At 48.5% G+C, this 20,562-nt stretch overlaps 1 protein-coding gene across 2 annotated transcripts in view; it reads left to right on the forward strand.

Annotated features, from left to right (window-relative positions):
* The window catches only part of FAM184B (family with sequence similarity 184 member B), an 86,068-nt gene extending 67,460 nt beyond the window's left edge, over positions 1-18,608 (forward strand). Inside the window, exons 13-22 of one of the 2 annotated variants that reach the window (XM_039838096.1) lie at positions 976-1,105; positions 1,788-2,000; positions 5,585-5,738; positions 8,787-8,950; positions 9,614-9,786; positions 11,018-11,164; positions 12,980-13,097; positions 14,741-14,845; positions 15,663-15,862; positions 17,419-17,994. In XM_039838096.1, the coding sequence (XP_039694030.1) occupies positions 976-1,105; positions 1,788-2,000; positions 5,585-5,738; positions 8,787-8,950; positions 9,614-9,786; positions 11,018-11,164; positions 12,980-13,097; positions 14,741-14,845; positions 15,663-15,862; positions 17,419-17,512 (1,498 nt within the window). In that variant the 3' untranslated portion in view covers positions 17,513-17,994. Of the gene's footprint in view, positions 1-975; positions 1,106-1,787; positions 2,001-5,584; positions 5,739-8,786; positions 8,951-9,613; positions 9,787-11,017; positions 11,165-12,979; positions 13,098-14,740; positions 14,846-15,662; positions 15,863-17,418 lie in introns of both variants that reach the window. The other variant, XM_039838097.1, reaches the window with a different exon arrangement.
* Positions 18,609-20,562: the final 1,954 nt, after the last annotated feature.

A 20,562-nucleotide genomic window follows, 5' to 3' on the forward strand; every position in this document is an offset into this window, starting at 1 on the left:
ATAACTAGTAAGTAACAGAGCCGGAGTTTGAACTTGAGCAGTCTGGCTCTAGTACCCATGTTTTTAACCACGTTGCTATGCTGCTTCTAGCATCCTGCCCCTCCTTTTAGAGGTCCCCACTGACTGTCTCTTCCTTAACCCCCAGCCTGTGCCCATTGCTGGGCCTTCTCTGCCAAAACCAGGTTCCCCCTTCCCATGGCCTTTCCCCCATGTCCAGGGCCCTAACTCCCTAACCTCTGGTCCTCTGGCCAGAGGAAGCAAAACGTCACTTACATCCCAGCAACCTCTGCAGAGATCCCCACCCCGTAGCATCCTTTTACATTGTTGAACAAGATAAATACTTAACATCCTCAATCTCTACCAATTTCTCAGCTGGTCCAAAAGCTCAGAATTGACTAATGAAGGTCTCTTTCAAAGACGTTTGTCAGCATCTGTTCTAGAATGCAGAAACTACTGCAGCTTTAAACCAGCATCTTCTTGTTCCTGCTACATATGCAAAGTCTTATTTATCATCTCCCTATGTGTACTTGGGGACGGCCAGAAAAGGTTATAAGCATGCTTTGAAAAGTGTAAAGTACTGGATTCAAGTAAAGTATTATTGCTGTGGTTGTATTTTCATATGCAGGAAGAGATGTGGGATTAGACCATAGAGACCTCTTCTTCTGGAGCCCCCAAGGGCCCCATATAAGTAAGTCTAAGCTCAGTCATTCTGACAGTTGATCAGCATTTATTAGGCACCCACTAAATAGATACCAGGCACTTCCGGCCGTATCCTGATCGCATCCCAAGTTCAATAACACTTAGAATGTGTATGCGAGGTTCCCTGGTTTCTTAAATCCAGGGAAGATGTTTCTCACCCCACTAACTGCCATGGGAACTCCCTCCTCCCAGCCCAGGTGGCTGAGATGCTATCGTCGTGGCCATGTCTTTTCTAGCCCAGGATCTTTTGTGATTTTGGCCTCCATATCTTGAAAGGATTAAAGTGCCCCTCGAGGAAGGGGGTGACCTGAAGTCTCCGCTGGGGTCTTTGCTGAAGGACAAGACACCTGAAATCCAGCGTCTGCAGGAAGAGTGGCAGAGTCAGAAGGCCAGACTGCAAGCCCAGGTAGGACAGCCGGCGGAGGTGCGCCCCCGCGCGGAGTGAGACCTCGCCCCCTCTTCACCCTAACAGTCCCCGGTCCAAGCTGGGGAGGGCACCCCAGGTCCAAGGCAAGGTGGAGTTCCTGGTTCTACAAACCAGACAAAAGTCCTGCATTCCAGTGCCTATGTTTTGGCAGAGGAGGGGGGTACAGACCATCCGTACTAGGCATAAGAAATAAGTAAAGCACATAGTATTTGAGAAGATGATAACAGCTTCAGGAAAAACAAACAAACAAACAAAAACACCCAGCAGGGTAAAGGGGAGTGGGCGGCTGTCTGGTGACGAGGGGGTGAGTGTAACACTAAAGCGTTGTCAGGGGGGCTTCGTCAAGAAAGGGAGGGTTGAGCAAGCACTGAAGGAGGTGACGCAGGCCACATCGATCCCCCTGTCCCCTTGACTTCTCTGGGATGGTTTGCCGAGTCCTTTGCCTCCCCTTGCCCAGCACTCACGCAGAGCTGTAGCTGAGGAGCGCCCTGGGGGACTGGCCGGGCCAGGGCTCTCCAGCCTTGAGACTTCTGCCCGCCTCAGAGTTCCCATGAGTAGAGGAGGCTCCGCTGGGCCGAGGAGACGGTCGGGAAGCTTGCATTTCTTAAGAAAGGCCCCGGGGAGGGAGGAGGCTCGCTGAGGGCAGGCCGCCCGCGGGCAGGTCTCGCAGATGCAGCAGGCTCTGGAGCAGTGCGCCAGCCAGTACCAGGACGACCTGCGGGAGCTGCAGCAGCTCTCCGACCACGAGAGGGAGAAGCTGCAGCGCGAGCTCCGGGAGACCAGAGAGCAGAACCAGGCCGTGAAGGCCCAGCTCCAGGCCTCCCACCAGCGGGCCCTCCGCGTGCTGGAGAAGGCCAAAAATCAAGAACTCAAGGTAAGGGCGCTCCTTACGAGGTCCCCTAGGACCGAGCCCTGGCCACGCAGTATACAGGGCGCCCTTCGTACTTTATCTCCCATCCCTACGCTGATCTCACAAGGTCATGATCGTCACATTCCCGTCTCCCAGATAGGAAAGAGGCTCAGAGATTTGGCAGCTTGCTCAGGGTCACAGCCAATAAGTAGCAAAGCGAGGATTCAGACCTAGGTCTGTCTGCTAGTTTTCTTGTATTGCTTTTCCCTATCTGCATGTGACCTTGATCATGTAAGAACTTTCTTTCCTGACGTGGGCAGTGCCCTGCACGATGTATGCTGGAGAGTCAGGCTCAGACTCGCAGCTATAACAGCCCAGAGTTGAGAAAGACCAGCTCAGCAAGGCCGCTGCGATGCGGGGTCAGGCCCGCGGCCACGTGTACGCCAGCAGGGAGGGCAGAGCTCGGTTCACCTCTCCCCTCCCACCCTCTGCTTTCTCAGAAGGCCTCGCCCCTTGTTCTCTCGGGACACGAGGCTCCCTTTCTGACTGCCACAGGTAAGGGACTGTCTCTCCACTGTCACGGCAGCTTCATACTCTAATGAGTTCTTTCTATGATCAAATCTACCGAACCGGAAGCTCCTGAGGCCAGAACCTTCTCTATTTGCTCATCGGCGAATCCTCCTCCAGCTCATTGTAGCTACTTAATCAAGGGCCTCACTGAGTTATTCAGAGTCTCTGTGGCTTAGTTCATCCGGGTCGGTATCTAACAAACAGGAATTCCAGAAAGAGATCATGGAGGGGAGGGTACTTTCAAAGAAACAGCAGAATTAAGTTCCTAGAACTAAATGAGAATACCCCCCGTCTTGAAATTTTAGAACACGGGGGAAACGGAAGAAATTCTAAAAGCTCCCAAGGAGGTACAATGGTGTCAGACACAAAGTCCTTGAATAAGAATATTATCAAACATCTCGCCAGCAACACGGGAAGCTAAAAGACAAGGAAGCAATTCTGAGCAGTTCAGTTAAAACTATTAATAAGTGTGAGCATTGAATGAAAAGTCATCAGACATATTAAGTATATGAAAGTCACCTCCTGTTATCAATTTAATGCCTCTCAGCTCCCAATTCGCCCTTCAGTGCGTGCTCTGCGATAGTGATCTGGATTCTTGAAGCATTTCCCACAGAGAGCGCGATGCTAAGCTTTGCCAGTAGAGGGCGCCGGAGGCACCTTGCAGGAGAAAGGGAGCTTCTCCTGGTCCTGGCGCTAGCTGCGTTTTTGCTTTGTTTCTGGCTTCTGTTGCACGGTTGAACAGTGGTGTAAGTGTGTGAGGACACCAGGTGATATCCTGCCCCAGTGACCTCACAGTGACCTCAGAGCCCTGGCCCAGAGCCAATGACGACCTCCTCGTGGCCTCCCGATATGGACACCGCACACTCCAGCCCTCACGCCTGCATCGACGGGGCCCTGACCCTCTCTGGGATCCTGTCCATCGGCCACTGTCACCTGCTCCCCAGGTGTTTGTTTCCTGCAGCCTTCCCAAGGCAAACGCTGTCTGCTTCAGCCCTCAGGCCTGCATGGATGCCCCATCCCTCCGAGCACCCACCTACCTGTGGCTCACCTGTACTCTGGAGGGTTGTTCTGCTTCACCAGTAACTGGACCAACTCTGGCCCAGGCAACCCAGTGATCTCCTCCACCAATGAGCTGCCACTGTAGCTTCTGCAAGGCCTTTCGCAAGTCTTTGCTTCCGTCTCTCCATTCCCATTTCCCTGGGGATAAAAATGTCACCAGTTGGAGTTCTCTGGGTCTTGCAGTAAGTGCAAGACGAGGAAATATATTGGAGAGTTTGAAAAGTATGAGACTTTCCTGTCTCATTGAATAAACTCACCACAGGATGATTGGGTTTCTCTTGGGAGGAGTAAGACTGTTTCTCCCCATTTACTGGGGAGCAGCACGGCAAGGGAGCGCCCGCATTCAGTTAGCTGCCTGGGGCTCAAGGATGGCTCTGTTCTCCCCTAACTGGAGCCTCGTGCATCTGGGGAAATCTCATTTCTTATTGTTCCCAGAGGCTGCATGAGGGAGGGGAGAGGGGAGGACTTGTGCCCTGGACACCGCGGTTTGAGGGTTGCCATCCTGCCTCTGCCACTACCCAGCTGCAGTCAGGTCACTTCCCCTTGCTGAGCCAGTTTCCTCCTCTGTCAAAACAAACAAACAAACAGACAGACAAACGGAGGTAAGGAGGGAATGATGACTTCTGCATCTTTTCTGTGTGACCTTGGAAAAGCTAATTTATCTCTCCCAGCCTCAATCTCCTCGTCTCATCTAAAAAGTGGGGCTATGTACTAACTGCTGTTGAAAAAAAAACAACTCCAGAAACTGTGTTTGTTTCCTACTGCTGATGTACCAAACCACCACGAACTTGGCGGCTTAACACAACACAGTTCTTATCCTGCAGCCTGGAGGTTCGGAGTCCGGAAGTCAGGGTGTCGGCGGGACTGTTTTCCTTCTAAAGGCTCTCGGGGAGAATCTGTTTTCTTGCTTTTCCCAGCTTCTGGAAGCTGCCTGCGTCATCAAAGGCAACAGTATAGCATATAGCATCTTCAACTCAACCTCTCTCTCTCTCTCTCCACACCACCCCGCCTGCCCACCTTGCTCCTCCCTCTCCTCCTCCCAGCCTCCTCCTCTCCCTCTTTCCCCCCTGTTTCCATCATCACTTCTTCTTTGACTGGCTCTCCCGCTCCCCTCTTACAGGGACCCCTGTGATTATATTGGGCCCACCCAGATAATTCAGGAAAATCTTCCATCTCAAGGTCCCTGACTTAATGACCCCTGCACAGCCCGTTTTACCACATCACGTATTCGCAGGTTCTGGGGATTCAGACATGGACATCTCAGGGAGTCATTATTGTGCTGCCACAGAAAGCGCCTTGAGGCAGCCTAGGCAGTGAAGACGTTTCTGTTAAACTTTAACAGCTGTCCACAGAACCCGCTTTGGGCGTTCGGCACATACTAGGCCTTCAATCCATGAATGTTTGTTGAACAAAAGAATGAAAATATAAGTGAATCCAAGGGCAGAGACACAGCCAGTTCTCAGGACCAGATGACCAGGGACTGAAAAAGCTGTAGGGACCCCTCCTTCCGTCACTTCTGCTCAGCTTTGCACGTCAGCCCTCGGCTGTCTTCACAGGCAGCTCCCTCTGCCTCTCTGGACCTAGGGCAGGTGTAAGATGCTCACCTCACTCCCCTGAGTGTGTTAAAATGGAAGCCATCTGGTCAATGTCTGTCTTTCTCTCTCTATCTCTCTGGCTCGTCTCTCTCTCTTCCCACCTCCTGGCACCACATTCCCAGTGATTGGCCCAGCTTGAGACAGGTGTCCACTCTGGTCCAGTCAGCTTTGGACCGAGGTTAGGTTCACATGGTACAAAATGGCTGCTGTGGCCAGGCCATCACTGTCATCCCTGGTGGGTGATGGAGCATTCACTGTTGTAGCCTGATAAGCCCTTCACCAGGGAGTGGCGGTGCCCAGAGGGGCCCCCATAGAGAGGAGGAGCTTGGGGTCTCTCCCTCTGTGCCCGCTTTCATGCCTCCTTCCCCCCACTTTTGCCCACAGGCCACAGAGGAGCGCCTGAAGAAGGAATCCAGCCACAGCCTCCAGATGCAGCACCAGGCGCACCGGCTGGAGCTCCAGGCCTTGGAGGAAAAGGCCCAGCAAGAGCTCCAGGGGGAGCAGGAGAGGATGCAGGCTCAGCAGGCTCTGCTGCTAGGTATACAGCCAGCCACACCCCCCGCCAGCGTCTGCATGGGGCCCAGGGGTGGCGTGGGGCCCAGGGGTCTGGGGGCACACAGGCCAGGGTGGCTGTCCTGGCTCTACCACCAACTAGCGGTGAGAACTGGAGCGGGTTACTCTCAGCCTCATTTTCCGTTTCTATAAAATGGAGTTACAGTTGTCTCTCCCTCATAGAGTATTGTGTGACTTTGATGAGACATTAAATATAAAACACTAGGCACGTAACAGGATCCCAGCAAATGCAGATAATACTGTAATCATCACCATTAGTACTGAACGCAACCCAGGTCTCTGAGAATTCAAAAGAGTTTCATGGGGTTGCTTCAACCTGTCATTTCTATTCTGAAGATACCACCCAGGAAGCCTACGATTTGCCATCACCATTACAAAGTCCAGAAAGCCCCTTCTTCCTGGGACTGACATGTGGGGGACTCAGGCCTCCAGGCTCCTGCATGTCCTCTGCTTCCTTCGCCTGCCCCGACATTATTCCCAGCCGGAAACCTACCTCCTCTTCCGATTCCACATTAAAAATCAGTGACACGAAGCATTCTGAAAGTTACCGGAGGCCGCAAAGCTCTCCAGAGCCAAACTGCCTTGGCTCGAAGCCCAGCTCCAACACTCACTCACCGCGTGACCTTGGGCAAGTTGCTTAACTGCTTTGTGCCTCCGGTGCTCATCTGTAAAATGGAAGTAATAACAGCCTCGCCCTCATGGGCCGTTAGTAGAATTATGTGAGTAAATGCATGGGAAGTGCTTAGAACAGAGCCGCGTACACAGGCTATGTAAATGTTCACTGTCGTTATTTCTGAATATTCCGAGATTGCATGGCTGACTCTAGGGGCCTCTCTCCGTTTTTGTAGATCATCGTTCTCCCTCATTTTCTGCTTTACTCTCATCTTCCTTCTCACTCTTAAGAGCAAGACAGATGCCTCTCCTTATCTCAAGCCTATCATTAAAGACCATGTTGGCCTACTGAATATGTTTTAAACCCAGATGGGGCTCTTAAAAGAATTCTGGAGGAGAGCATTTCCTTTACTTGCGTAGGTGAATAAGACCTGCCTGCCGCTTGGTTGGGTTTTCACTAGGCAGTGTGTCCTTCTGGAGGAAGTGATGTGGGGAGCAGGAAGGAGAAGGCGCATCCCACAGATTTCCTGGTTAGCAGCAACCCTGCAATGGAGGTGGCCATGTTGGAAATACTAAGGTTAGCAAAGTCCAAAGAAGACTCGTTATAGAAGATAAAACCCAGGTTGTGCCTCATGTCTCGGGTATAAGACTCCCCAGAGTTTAGATCAGGCTGGACTCTCCTGGGGATTCCAACACCCAGCAACTGTAGGCACAGATGTCCCTGTTGCCCCTTCCCTGACCCCTCTGATCCCAGAGCACTCCAGAGAGAATCAGGAGAGACCCTGAGGACAGGCTGAGATTCTCAGCATCGGTCCCAGGAAGAAAGAGCTTTGTGGACTTTGCAATGATGATGGCAAATCGTAGGCTTCCTGGGTGGTATTGCATGAATGGGAGCACCCACACCACACACACAACAAGAGCGATATTAGACATTCCTGGTCCCAACTACTCCTATTCCCCTGCCTGTGTGAGACACACTTGACCTGCAGCACAAGTCAGTGTGCAAGGGGCAGGAAGATGAGTGTCCATGAGATTACGTGACATGCTGAGATGGGCATCCGGACATGCTGGATAGATGGGTGGATGGATGGATGGATGAAGGGATGGGTAGATATGTGGTGGGAGGTAAGAGAAAAGAGGGGAGGGTAATGAATTGCTAAAAAGTTTTATTGCAGTTTTTGTGGTAAAGGATTTTAAAAGACTGGGTTGTGTCTGGATTTTTCTAAAGATAATAAGCTTTAGAAGTTATTTTATTCAAATTCTACTGGGGAGAAAAGACGACCAAGTAAGTTTTTCAACATAATGTCATCAGAATGTATTAGCTATTAGGTGTTAATATACTGTACCTTTGAGAGAAGCTTGGTAGGCTTATGGGAAATCTTTTACAACTAATATACATTTACAATTTCATTGATTTTTCATGCTAAACATTGTTTGTTTATTTGTGCTGAGCACTTGCTATATACCGAGGCCTGTACTGGGTGCTTACCTTATGGCTTATGGGATTATTGGGACAATATTTCAAGTTATTTATAATAACTAAAATATAATCTTAAAAGTCCATAATAGAAAAGTATCAAATTTACTAGCCCTTAAAATTATCTTTTCAAAAACGAAGAGCTCACTGAGTAGCGTCCACTCTATCAGAAAATATTCATTTTGAAATGATCGTTTTGATTTTCAATCATGCTGATAATTATTACTCTACTAGAAATCACCCCCCATCCTCAGATTTTACCCACCAAACTCAAAATTTGAGTTTCTGGCTATCTTCCACCCTGAGTTACATTTCTCCTGGACGATTCTAGTTTTAATCCTGATTCTATTGGGATAACATGCCTGTTCCTGCCTCCACAGGCCAGCCCAAAACCTCACACCAATGAGAGGGAGAGTCCATGAATGTTTTGTCTCCTGAAGAGTTGCCATAAATGTCAAAATTTCCGACTTGAGACCCGCAAACCCAGAAAAGGCCCCTGGTCATTTGATAATTCCCTGTTCTCTTGGTTTTCTGACTTGGTGCTTAGGCCAGATGCTACCCCTGCATTCAGCCCTGTCTCAGACTAACCCACTGTGATGCACCACCCTTCCTAACCAGCCACAGTGGCTAAGCAGGGGTTCCGAGTAAAGGACCACTGGCAGTTTTGAATCCTGACTCCACCGCTTACTAGCTGTGTGGCTCTAGTCTACTTACCCTCTCTGTGGCTCAGTTTCCTCACCATAAAAAATGGGAGAGACAGTACTGGATAGAATGGTCAAGAGTCCAGCACGCTTAGCTGTACGTGGTACCGTTCCTGTTGTCTTGAAGAAGTTAGGAGAACTCAATTCAAAGCCGTCAGCAGCTGTCCCCGCAGGAAAGGCTTCAGCCTCACGTGGGCCTGACCCGCTGCTCTTCCCTCTGCAGAGTCCCTCAGGCAGGAGCTGTGGGAGCAACGGGCTGCCTGCTCTGAGCACCAGAAGGACTTGGAGGTGCTGCAGGCTGAGCTGAGGGCTCTGGGCAGCTCGGGCAGGCGGCAGGCGACCGCCCAGTGTCCAGGGGACAGCGAGGACCACACCAGCACCGCAGAGGTCAGAGCCCCTGCCCTGTCCATGCCACATCCCCCTCAGAGCAGCGTCAGGGCTGCAGCAAGACACTCCCGAAGGGAAGGAAGGCCCTGGGTGCTCCATCCGGTCTGATACAGGGGGCACCCGAAGAACCTGCAGGCTCCCTTCTTTGAAAAACAAAAAAAAACAAGTTATTTTAAATTCAGACTCGATAGCATCTCAGGATGTTGGTGCCAGACAGGCCCCCGAGACAGGCAGTCCGGGTCATTTCTTCAGGTCTGCAGGAGACTGTCCCTGAGCTCCTCCCAGACAGACTCCCTGTCTAGACCTCCTGTTCCCAAGAGTGGGAGCTGCCTTGTCATCTGCGCTCAGTGCCCACTCCCCTTGAATTTCCTGGTCAGATCTGGCCCATCGGCCCCTTCCTTGCACATCCATAATTCCTACCTAGCAGGGTAACATAATGACCTCCTAACAGCCCGGGCCGCCCTCCTCCAGCCCACTGTCCGGCTTCAGATATTCGTCTAACGCGCGTTTGTAGAAAGCCGCGGGGGGCTCCCTGCTGCCGTCGAGGCTGGAGGCTGGGGGGAGCGCAGGGCCCCATCTTCGCCGCAGCACGTCCGCGGCCCTGCGCGCCTGGTCCGCCTTTGCGCCCCCTGAAGACATCTCTCCCGGACACCTTCTGCCTAGGATGGAGGCGGTCCGGGCCCAGCGAGCTCCGCAACGGGCGTCCCTGAGCAGAGTCCCGGCGAGGGATGCGGCCTCTGGGAGGAGAACTCGCAGCTCAAGGACACGGTGCGGCGGCTGCGGGCCGAGGTGGAACAGCACCAGCAGGAGGCGCTGCAGCTCCGCGACCAGCGCAGGTGGGTCTGTGGACCACAGGCAGTTTTGAATCCTGACTCCACCGCTTACTAGCTGAGAGCTTCCCGCCCTCCCTCCGCTGCCCCTAATACGCTGACACTTCACTGATGCGACTCCTTTGACCCATGAAAAGTATCCAGGAATTCTAGATCAAAACTACAGAGGATTTGCCCTGAAATTGATACTGGAACCCCATTTCTCTACAAATCAGGAAATTTATGGCATCAGGTCTAACGATACCAAAAGTGTCCTCAAAACTAGCCTTAGGGAGGCAGTGCTGTGTGCTTTTAACCAGCTGTTTGAGCTTGGGCGAGTCAGCTAACTTCTCCAAGCCTGTGCCCTCACCTATGAAATAGAGATGGTACCACCGACCACCTCTCAGGGCTGCTGTAGAACACAGTGAAGTGTATGCCAGGTGCCCAGCGCCATCCTGGCATGGAGGAAGCACCCCATGGACGGTGGCAGTTACTACTACCTCATCCAGGTTGGACAGCTCATCACCAGTCCTGAATTCACAGCCTTTTCCCCCTTGTTGGAAAGTTTATAACTACAATTTTAATTTCATTAATAGATATAGGACTTTTCAGGTTATCTGTTTCTTCTTGAGTGAAGTTTGGTGGTTTATAGCTTGCAAGGATTTTGTCTGTGTCCGAGTCCCCAGCATAAAGCTGCTCAAGTAAAAGTCGACTTGAGGCTCACCTGAGAAACAACCATGAGCCCACCTGGCCAAGGCGAGACACCTGCGGGACACCTCAAATTCAGTTAGGGACTCACCATAAGACACTAGAATAAGGAGGCCAGACCAGGGTAGAGACTCTTAACCATTTGGGTTACAGGCCGCTCCAGTTGAGGAAAGCAATGGTCCCTCTCCTGGGAGGATATAATCACACAAAAATGTGCGTGTACTTTCAGAGGGTGACACACCCCCTGAGGCTTGTCTGTAGATCCTCCTACCCCGAAGTTAAGAAAAATGATGGCTGAAGAGGTTTCTCTTTCATGGAATGCTGGAGTGGGAGGTGCTGAGAAGGGGTCCCACAGGCGGGGCTTATCCCAGACCCCACGATTCAGATACCCCAGGTCTCCTTCCCACGGTGTCCTGAGCTCAGATTGATAACCTCCCCCACCCATTGTCTCCAAATCTGGCCACCCAGCAGAGGGGGGAGAAAACCCTGGTGCCCAAGAGGTCAGTCCCCAGAGCCTGGGCCAGCCCAGCTGTGCTTCCATTCACCGCAGGCTGCTGGAGGAGGACCAGCGAGCCCAGCGGGCCCGGGAGGTGGAGATGCTGCACCAGGAACACCGGAAGGAGATGCAGGCCGTGGTGGCAGATTTCAGCAGCACTCAAGCCCGGCTCCAGGCCCGGCTGGCTGCCCTGGAAACCGAGTAAGTGAGGCGTTGGCCCCAGGTTGGGAAGGACGAGTCGATGTGCCATTTTACGAGGGTGACCAACTCATCCCAGTGTCCCTGGGACTTTCTCAGTTTTCAAACTAGAAGTCCCGAGTTCCAGGAAGCACCGCAGTCCTAGGCAAACCGGCACAGTTGCTCACCAGTCCCCTTTTGTGCGGGGACCTGGGAATCTGTGAGGAATGAGCCTGCCTCGTGGGCCCGGTTTGACCTTCGCACTGGAAGAAATCAAAAAGATCAAGGCTATTTTTTATGAACAGTGGCCCTCTTCTAACACACATCATCTCATTCAGTCTTCAAAGCAGTCCTTCAAGGGCCACTCGTTGTGTGCGCGTGCATTCATTTATTCATTCCGCAAGTACTTATTAAGGGCCTACTGCTTTAGGCTTAGGATTACAGCAAGGGGTAAAATAAAAACTGTGCTCTCCTAGAACTCACGAATTCTAGAAGGGGATTCTGACAAGAAATAAGCAAACAAACAAATATTTAACTTCATATCAGGTAGTGACAGTGCTGGAAATAAAACAGGATCAGTATCTAGAGAATGGCGAGGGTGGACAAGGGTGGTTTCTTTAAGGAGGTGACATTTAAGCACAAGGGGGTGAGGGAATGAGAGAGCCATCTGGAGAAAGAGCATTCCAAGCCGACAGGACAGCAAGAGCAAAGGCCCTGGGGCCTGCTTCCTGAGACTGGACAGCCAGAAGGCTCACGTGGCTTAAGTGGAACGAGCGAGAGGGTAGGTGGTAGAAATCGAGGGTGGCGGGGTAACTTGGAGGGATGAAGGAAACCCTTCACTAAACAGGACGGAGTTGGGATGCATTCAGAGTACACTGGGAAGCCATTGCAAGGCCCCCAGCAGGAGTGACATGGTTTGATTTACATTTTAACGGGGTCACTTCTGGCTTTTGAAAGACGGGGGATCAGGGTTAGCGTCAGGGAGACCAGTCAAGCAGCACTAAGTGAATTTGAATGTCACCTGTCTGACATTAGCACTCTTAAAAACTGTCCTCCATTGTCTCCAATACAAAGAAAATCATCCAAAATCTGGAATGGAAGGTTTTCCATCTACCATGTGCCAGGCACCTGTTATCTCTCTGCATGCTCACAGACACCTGGTTCATGCCCTTTTAAAGGAGGAGCTGAGGCTCGCAGGTGAAATGCCATGCCCACGGTCATACATAGCTGGATAAACACGGAGCTGGGACTAGACCCAAGTCATCTCACCCCAAAGTCCTGGTCTCTTATCGGCTACAGTCTATAGGTCATCTGCAGCCCTAACCATCTCTCTCTCCTACCATCCAGAGAGTTGTTATTTCTCTCCAGTTTCACGGTGAACGGGCTGTGGGTACCGGCCGCCCCGCTGCTGTCCTGGAACTAGCTCATGCCGCGCTCCGTGCCCGCCAGCAGATGGCGCCAGAGCCACGTCAGCGTTAGCACAGCCTTGCGGGCATTGGCTGGGGGTTGGGGCATGGTCCTGCTGAGGCCTCTTCTCCCAAACATCCCTGGGTTTTGCGAGCACACACCGGCCTTTGGTTCCTCCGCCCCGCAGCCTTGGGGAAACTGACAACGGTCAGGCTGGGAGTTGAGGCCGTGGGCTCCACCCTGAGCTCTGCAGACAACTCACAGGTGGCCGCCTGGGCAAGCTCTCTGGGCCTCAGTCTTCCCTTTCGTGAACGAGAGAATGGCTGGCCAGGCTGAGCACATAGTGGCGTCCCCATCACGGCTTCACCTGTTCTCCCTGCTCGTGGATGAGTAATTGCAGTAAGGGGCTAACTGCATGTCTGCCTGAAACAGGCTGAAAGATTCCGGGGAGAAGCCAGGGAAGGGGGCGTCCAGGCCCGAGGACCTTCAGCTCATTGGCCGTCTGCAGACCCGCCTGAAGGAGAGAGAGGACATCATCAAGCAGCTCACGGTGAGGCTGCGGGCCGCCAGCCTTCCTCCGGGAGGGGCATCCACTTTGCGCCTGGCATTTCCCTGGGTACCTAAAATTTTTAATCCTGATGACCATATAACCACCTTACAAAAAAGATCCTCTGTTATTTTTTCCTTTTATATGTGTGTGTGTATTTTTTTAAATACATACTAAAAAATAATAAATAAAACAAAAGTAGAAAAAATTAATAAAAATAAATAAATACTAAAAAAAATTAACACGGGAAAATAGCAGGCAAAAAAATCATTCTGTTCCCAAGTCCCACAGCATTCCCCTGCTGCTAATATTGGTTTGGTTTTTTTAACCAACAGAATTCGGGAAAATCTAAAGTGGATTTTAGTCGACTCAATCAAGCCAGTTATTCTTTATCAATGTTCCTTCCATAGAAATGACCACCTGTTTTCTAGTTAGCAAAGCCACCCCCTGGACCCCTTAAAAAGTTTTCTGTATCCTGCAGCCACCAAGGCTTGGTCGCTATTTCTTTGAAATGCCCCTCGCCAGACTCTCCTGCTCATTCCTGTGGCCGCCCACCTCACATCTGTGTCACCTCACACTTTGACCATTTCTTTAGGCTCTAACCCAGCCTCCCCATGCTCCACGGTTTAGTCAAAAGTTCTTTATATTGCCCCAGCCGAATCAGCTGGAACAGCTCCTAATGGCTTACATCCAGCTCTGGGGACAGTGGGTGACAGATTCACTTCTTTCAGTGTGGCCTACGGGGTAGCGCTAGTTAGCCACATCAGAAGTCCAGCCACTTCCCACCGTCTCTGTCTCCACCACCTTGGTCCAAGCCCGATCGCCTCACACATGCACGATGGAGAATCCACGGTCTCCCCTCGCTCGAGCCTCATCCCACTGTGCTGACCTCACAGCGACCAGAGTGAGCTCAGGCAACTGCCAGATCACAGCTCGGCTCTGCTCAGCACCTCCGTGGCCTCCCATCTTAGAGTACAGTCCACGGTCGTGCAGTGGCTTGCGCAGCCGCACGTCCTCCCACAAGTACACGCGCGCCTCCCTTGTATCTCATCTCACCCCCGTCCCCGGCCTCCTGCTCCACTCTATCCTCTCAAGACATTCGGGACAACTTAACCACTCACTGAAAATGAGACGATACTAATAAGGAATTACTCAAGGGCGGCAAAGGTATTGTGGGTCTTTTTCCAGAGTCCTTATCTCTCAGAGATACGTATAGATATTTTTACAGATGAAATTATACAATGACTGGAATTCGTTTTAAAAATAATACAGAAGGAAATAAAGTGGAGGATGACACACGTAAATAAACAAGATTGACCATACAGTGATTGCACCTGGGGGGTCTTCTTTCTTTGCCTTCATCATTGACTTTCTGCAGGAGGCTCTTCTCAAATACTGACACCTGGATCTCTAACTTCCCTAAGGCATTCCTTTACGATAAGAGGAGCTGGGGACATGAAGGACCCAGGAGGAAAGGTGCTTTCTCAAAGCTTCAGTGGACGACAGCTTGATTCCCCACTGACTTCCCCTCTTGCCCTGGACTTTCCTTCTCTCTGTATTCTGCCCTCACACAGCCGTCTTCCTTCAAGTCAAACCCGGTGCCGTGTGGTTAGGCCCATTTAGACTCAGCTGTGTTGTTTTTCCAGGAGGAGAGAAGATTTCACTATGCAGCGTTCCCCAGCGCAGTGTCCCATCGGAATCGGTCCTTCTCTTTCAATCCTCACCCAGGGTATTTGACTCCGTCCATGAAAGTAAGTTTGTTCTTCTGGCTTCAATGCCTTACAGAATTCTGAAGGTTTCCTTTTTTCCTAAAAACTACAGCTTATCTATCAAAGGGCTGGCATGCATTCAGAGGAATCTTCACCGAAAATAAGACCCACAAGAAATAGTCCAAATTTTAAACAGTATTTGTATCTGGCTAGGCAGATTATAATGTGTTTTTAATTTTGTCTGGGTTTTCGTGTTTTCCAAATTTCCTATAAATAAATGTGTCGATTTTAATAATGGCTGTAATCATAGCGAGTGGGAGAGAGAAGAGCAGGAATCTTCCATTTCTTAACTTTTTTCACCCTATATTTTGGAATTTGTTACAATGAGAATATTTCATCTCATCTGCTATCATAAAATCCTAAAAATGCTTTAAAAATTAGTATTTTTTCATAGCTCATAGGACAATAAACCCAACTTAAGCCAAATTGATGTGAGCTCATTTATACTTTTTCTATCATCCCTCTTAGTAGGACCAAACCTAAGTTTCACTTCAGAAATATCAGTGCATTTGAGGACAAGGTGGGCCCAGCTCATGCTAGGGGCGTTATATGGTCTTTGAAAATCTAAAAAAAATATTTTGAATTATGAAATACATCTGTCCCCAGAAATTTTGGATAAGAAATCTATGTGTTTCTTAAAACATAAAATAGAGGGAAAAAAATACTTAAAAAAATAATATAAGTACATAAACAAAAGTCTTGCCTCCTTGCTCATATAGTTTTGGTTGGTAGGCCTCACTTACTTTTACGATAGTGCCTCTTGGGTGACTCTAACGGGCCTGTCCTTTAATCTAAACAGAAAAAGAAGATGGAGGAAGTGCCCAGCCGAGTGGTCAGTGTGCCAAACCTCGCCTCCTATGCCAAGAACTTTCTGAGTGGTGATCTGAGCTCCAGGATCAATGCCCCTCCAATAACTAAGTCACCCAGCTTGGACCCGAGCCCCAGCGGAGGTCGGCCTTACAAACCCACGCAGTCTCTAGATGTGAAAACTGCCACAAGGTAGGGCGAAGAAGCTGTGATTCTCTTTCTCCATAATAGGAGGAAAATTAGGGTTCTTTTTCAACATCTATTAAATATCTGGCATTTAGGCGGATATAAAGAATAGCAAAACAAGCCCTGCCTTGGACAAATTACAATCCAGCCAAATGGGAAGCTTGTGTAGGAGGGAAATATGTCATTGTTTGGAAGAGGGACTATTCCTCGGACCAAATTCCAGAAAGGCTTTTTTTCATGGATGATTAGACAGGGGACATCAAATCACTTAGCTGACCACTTCAGTGTGGGTTACACAGAAGGTAGACTCTCATCATCTGGCCTTGAGGTCTGGATTCAAGTTCTGATCTTCCTCACTTTTAGTTGTGTGGCCTTGGGCAGACTACTTGACCTTTCTGGATCTCCATTTCTTCACCTCTAAAATGAAGCTAATACAGCACCAATCTCCTCAGACTGATATGAGGCTACAGGAATTAATTCGTAGGATGTGTTTAGCACAGGACCTGGCACGGAAGCATTCGTTGTATTTCTACTATTATTCAGGTTACTTCTCAAGATTGATTGTATCATCCTGGAATTTTAAGGCCTCTTAATCTGTGGGTTTGGCTGCTCATACAAGACAAGCTCAGATACTGCCTTATTTTTCCAGAAATGCTTGCAACATGCTTCTCTTCCAGAAACACGATTTACCACACACACACCCCCCACCCCCGCCGTTATTATTTCTCCCTTCTATCTAGTTTTCTATTCAGAGGCAAAATTTTTAAATTCCGGACTTTTAAGTTTGCATTTCAGAAAGAGCCCTTCCTAGAATGTTCCTTTTCCAAAGGCTCTGCCTGCCTACCTGTGGCTGTTCAGACGAAGGGAGTGACATAGACCTTTACAGAGTTAAGCTGGATGGACCTTCCAGCAGTCAGTCATTGAATGAGTCCAGCGCTTTGTTTCACAGCTAAGGAAACTGAGGCCAGGAGCCCCCAGCACACCCCTCCATTAACTGCTAGAGCCCCTGACTCTGGCCACAGATTCATCTCATCATTATATGCCTCTATTTAAAACTATGTTCCCATTATTTTATATGAATTTTCAAAGTTGCAGATAGAGGTGGTTCGGTCAGGTATACACCATACTTCATGTTTCCTGTTTCCCCTTTGCAATTTATTAAAGGCTAATTTCACAGCCTCATCAAAATGCTAAAACACAGTAGATAACTTTTGAAGAAGCCATAAATTGTAATGCTGTTGAGTAACCATTTCTTCCTTTCACCTTTTTATGGGATTTATTGTTTAATATGTGTCTGAATTAATAATGCATATTGCAAATACACCTCATTGTCTTAAGTGACACAATGGAGAACGTGCTGATTTCCAAACAAGAATTAGATGTTCCCTCCCCACCCCCATCCTTCGCAACTTAATTCCAGACACTAATGTTGGCCCGTCAAGTGCTAGGATCTTTTGAAGAGTAAAGAAGCAGGTATCTTCCCCTGAAAAAATAGTGGGGTATTAAGTTGTTTATTGAATAGTTTTCAAACTAATCTAAGAAAGCTTTTTGTTTATTTTTAGGACACAAGATGGTGACACAGCCCAACCCAAAGAAGTCCAGCAGAAACAGGGCTCTGCCCACCAGGAATGGTTCACGAAGTATTTTTCTTTCTAAATTGATCCTTAGGATCCATCCCAAAGAGGACATTTGAAAAACATTTCTTTTAAAACAGGTGATTGAAGGAATGAACTAAAAAAACAACCAACCAAATAACCTGCTTCTAATATGATTTGCATATGATAGCGTCAACAAAATTTGGCATTGACATTTCATAGTTTCATTGGACACCAGTTCATTAAAAAATTATTGACACGAGGATAAAACAAACCATCATTGTCAGAAAGCACCTATAGGAAAATGTTAATGTTACACACTGTATTTCTAGTGTCCATACAATTGCGGTCCACTTTGTGGACTATCCGACTGTGATTAGAATCGTCCACTTTTAAAGTGGTTTTGTTTTTCCTTAGGATGCATGTCACCTCCACTGGAAAAGTGTTTCTAAGTAACTGATACAATTCAAAATGCACATCTAACCTCAATAAGGAGAGAAATAAAACAATTTCAAAATTACCAGAAAAACCAATTTAAAAAAAGCAAATCAGAACTACTAGGAATGAACAACAGCAGATCTTGACATATTGGGTTAAGTATTTTGATTTCCTAATCCGGGACATGAAGTAGATAATAGAAGAGATAACACCTACCTCAAAAGGGGCTTTATGAGGATTAAGTAAAATAATATGAGCAATGAGCCCAATCATGAATTAGAATTAAACACTGCCAGGATTTTTCTGTGAATAACTAAGCCTTGCCCCATCATACATCTGTTTCAATGACTGTTGTGCCAATTTGGTCATTTGTGAAGGTTCCTAGATTTATCTATTCTTCCAAGTCAAGGATCATCTGAACCTCTGGTCTTTGGGTTTGGGCCATTTTCCTCATGGTGTGTCACTTCCTCCATTGCATGGATGCTCAGTAGATTAAAGGGAATTGGGAGTGGCCAGTCACAGTGCTGACCTGTCAGGCCACATTAAATTGTCTGACCCTCTGAAGGAGCAGTGTGATTTGACAAGGCTCAATACACCTTTCAGTGAGCAAAATATGTTCTCAATCCTTTGGTGCTGGCCCGACAGGTGGCCCATAAACAGTCGTTTATTCTATGCACTGTCAAACCTTTGCTCTTTGAATAAAACTTTAAACTGGGCAATAAAAAAGGTCGTGACTTGTGATTTTCCAAAGAAGGGTGAGATTAGATGAAGACTGAACTTGGTAGTAGGAAGTTCACTTTGACCTCGGTCAGATTATCCTCAAACTAAAAGTAGCTGCTTACATACTTCTGACATTTTGAGAGAAATGCAATTAGAAACTCAAAACTTACAATTTAAAGGTAAATTTACTATCTGATCAAAATATGTGGCCCACTGCGATAATTTTTAAATGCAAATACTTGTTATCACACATGTAACATGCCGTAGTATTTTGCAGCATTAAGTATTTTTTAGTTCTTTTGTTTCCTGCTTTAAGGTGAGTATTGTAGAATTATGATGTTTGTATTTTGTTTTAAAGACTATGGAGAGTTACTACTCTTGTTTGTTGAAACATTTACCCACCACTGTGCAACTCCTGATGACTAGCAAAGTGGGCTGCACTTCATACTACTGCCCTTAACTCAGCGTAATACCTGCTGCAGAAATAGACTTGTGTTGAGACGCCACATATTTTGACTCCTTTCTTGTTACAGGCGAGTGTAAGATCTTAAATGTCTAGATTCCATCCAATAATTACATGTTTGTTAACTAAATCTTTGCACGCTTCTATCATTTTTCCTTTAGGACATATTTCTTGGGCATTGAAGTAAAGCATCAGTGGATACACACTTAAGTTTTTTGTTTGCTATGACCTAATTACTGTCCAGAAAGTTTCTAGCAATTTACGCCTTCGCCAGCAGTGAACAAAATTTTCTCTCTGACTCTGGATAATACTGACGAGCTCAATTTGATAGATAAAATATTCTCATTTTTGTTTGCATATTTATCAATCTCTCAAGAGCAGAGTGGCCTAGAGATGATGGTGATAGCTTGGAGGGAACAGCAGAGAGGAAGAGAAATGAACAATTCAGAACTGAGTTGGGAAGAAGGAACAAGAGAATTTGATGAGAAATCTCTTGAGGTTATATTATGACAGAGGGAACAAGAGTTAACACATCCCTAGGGCAAGACTGGAAAGGAATATTGCTGTGAATTGTTCCTTAACCGGGGCATAAAAGAACGAATTCACCCCATCAATGGCCGCATACCGTGGACCTGAGCCCTTACTAACTGCTCTAGCATTGATGCCACATCCAACGTAGCAGTTGCGATTGAGGCTACTTGGTCTGTACTCAATCTCCGGGCTCCATCTAGGTCATGCAAGTTAAATGGAGCTACGACCTTCAGATTTCCAGGGGTGATCCCCTCCGTCATCCCCAGGTGCAGTACTGGGGTTGATCTACTAGCTCCTCGGCGGTTTGCTCGCCCCTTGCAGGAGATACTCAAAGATGGCCAGGCCTCTGACTATCTAGTAAGAAGTTAGTTTGTCATTATCCCACCACTGGGAGTCCAGATAGTATGGTGATAACCAGCCGACTCACTGTTCTCGTGTGCGGCGTCCCCCCTCATCTTCCCAGTGTCTGAGTCCTTGCACTAGCAATGTTCCCCTCTACGAGGACACTTCCTGGGACACCACTACTGGAATCTTCCGCAACTGGGCCACCCTCCTTGTGCCAGTGACTGTCTGTGCCTCACATACCACTCAGAATGGGTGCCAGTTGGACAGTGAGCCAGTCCCCGAACCGCATCCTACTGTCTGCCATTTCAGACCACGTCCCTAACACCCACATCGGTCAGGTTCTCTGGAAGCATACCCCAAGACACAATTAGAAGTGCAAGACATTTATTAGGGATCTCGATGCCCTTGGGCCAGAGACCACCAGAAACGCACCTGTAGTTGAATAAACAGTGTCTCTCACCTGCTGCAGAGGGAGAATGCTCATCATGGGGACTTCTCAGCGGTGTTAGCACCAATTTTAAGATTCTGGCGTTGGTTGCGTGATCTCAAGGAGAGTCGAAGGAGGCAGGAATTCACCCAAGGGTGGATGCTGTCAGAAAGTGAGGACAGCCCTC

Source organism: Pteropus medius, unplaced genomic scaffold, assembly GCF_902729225.1.
Source record: "Pteropus medius unplaced genomic scaffold, Ma_sr-lr_union100, whole genome shotgun sequence".
Classification (NCBI taxonomy): domain Eukaryota; kingdom Metazoa; phylum Chordata; class Mammalia; order Chiroptera; family Pteropodidae; genus Pteropus; species Pteropus medius.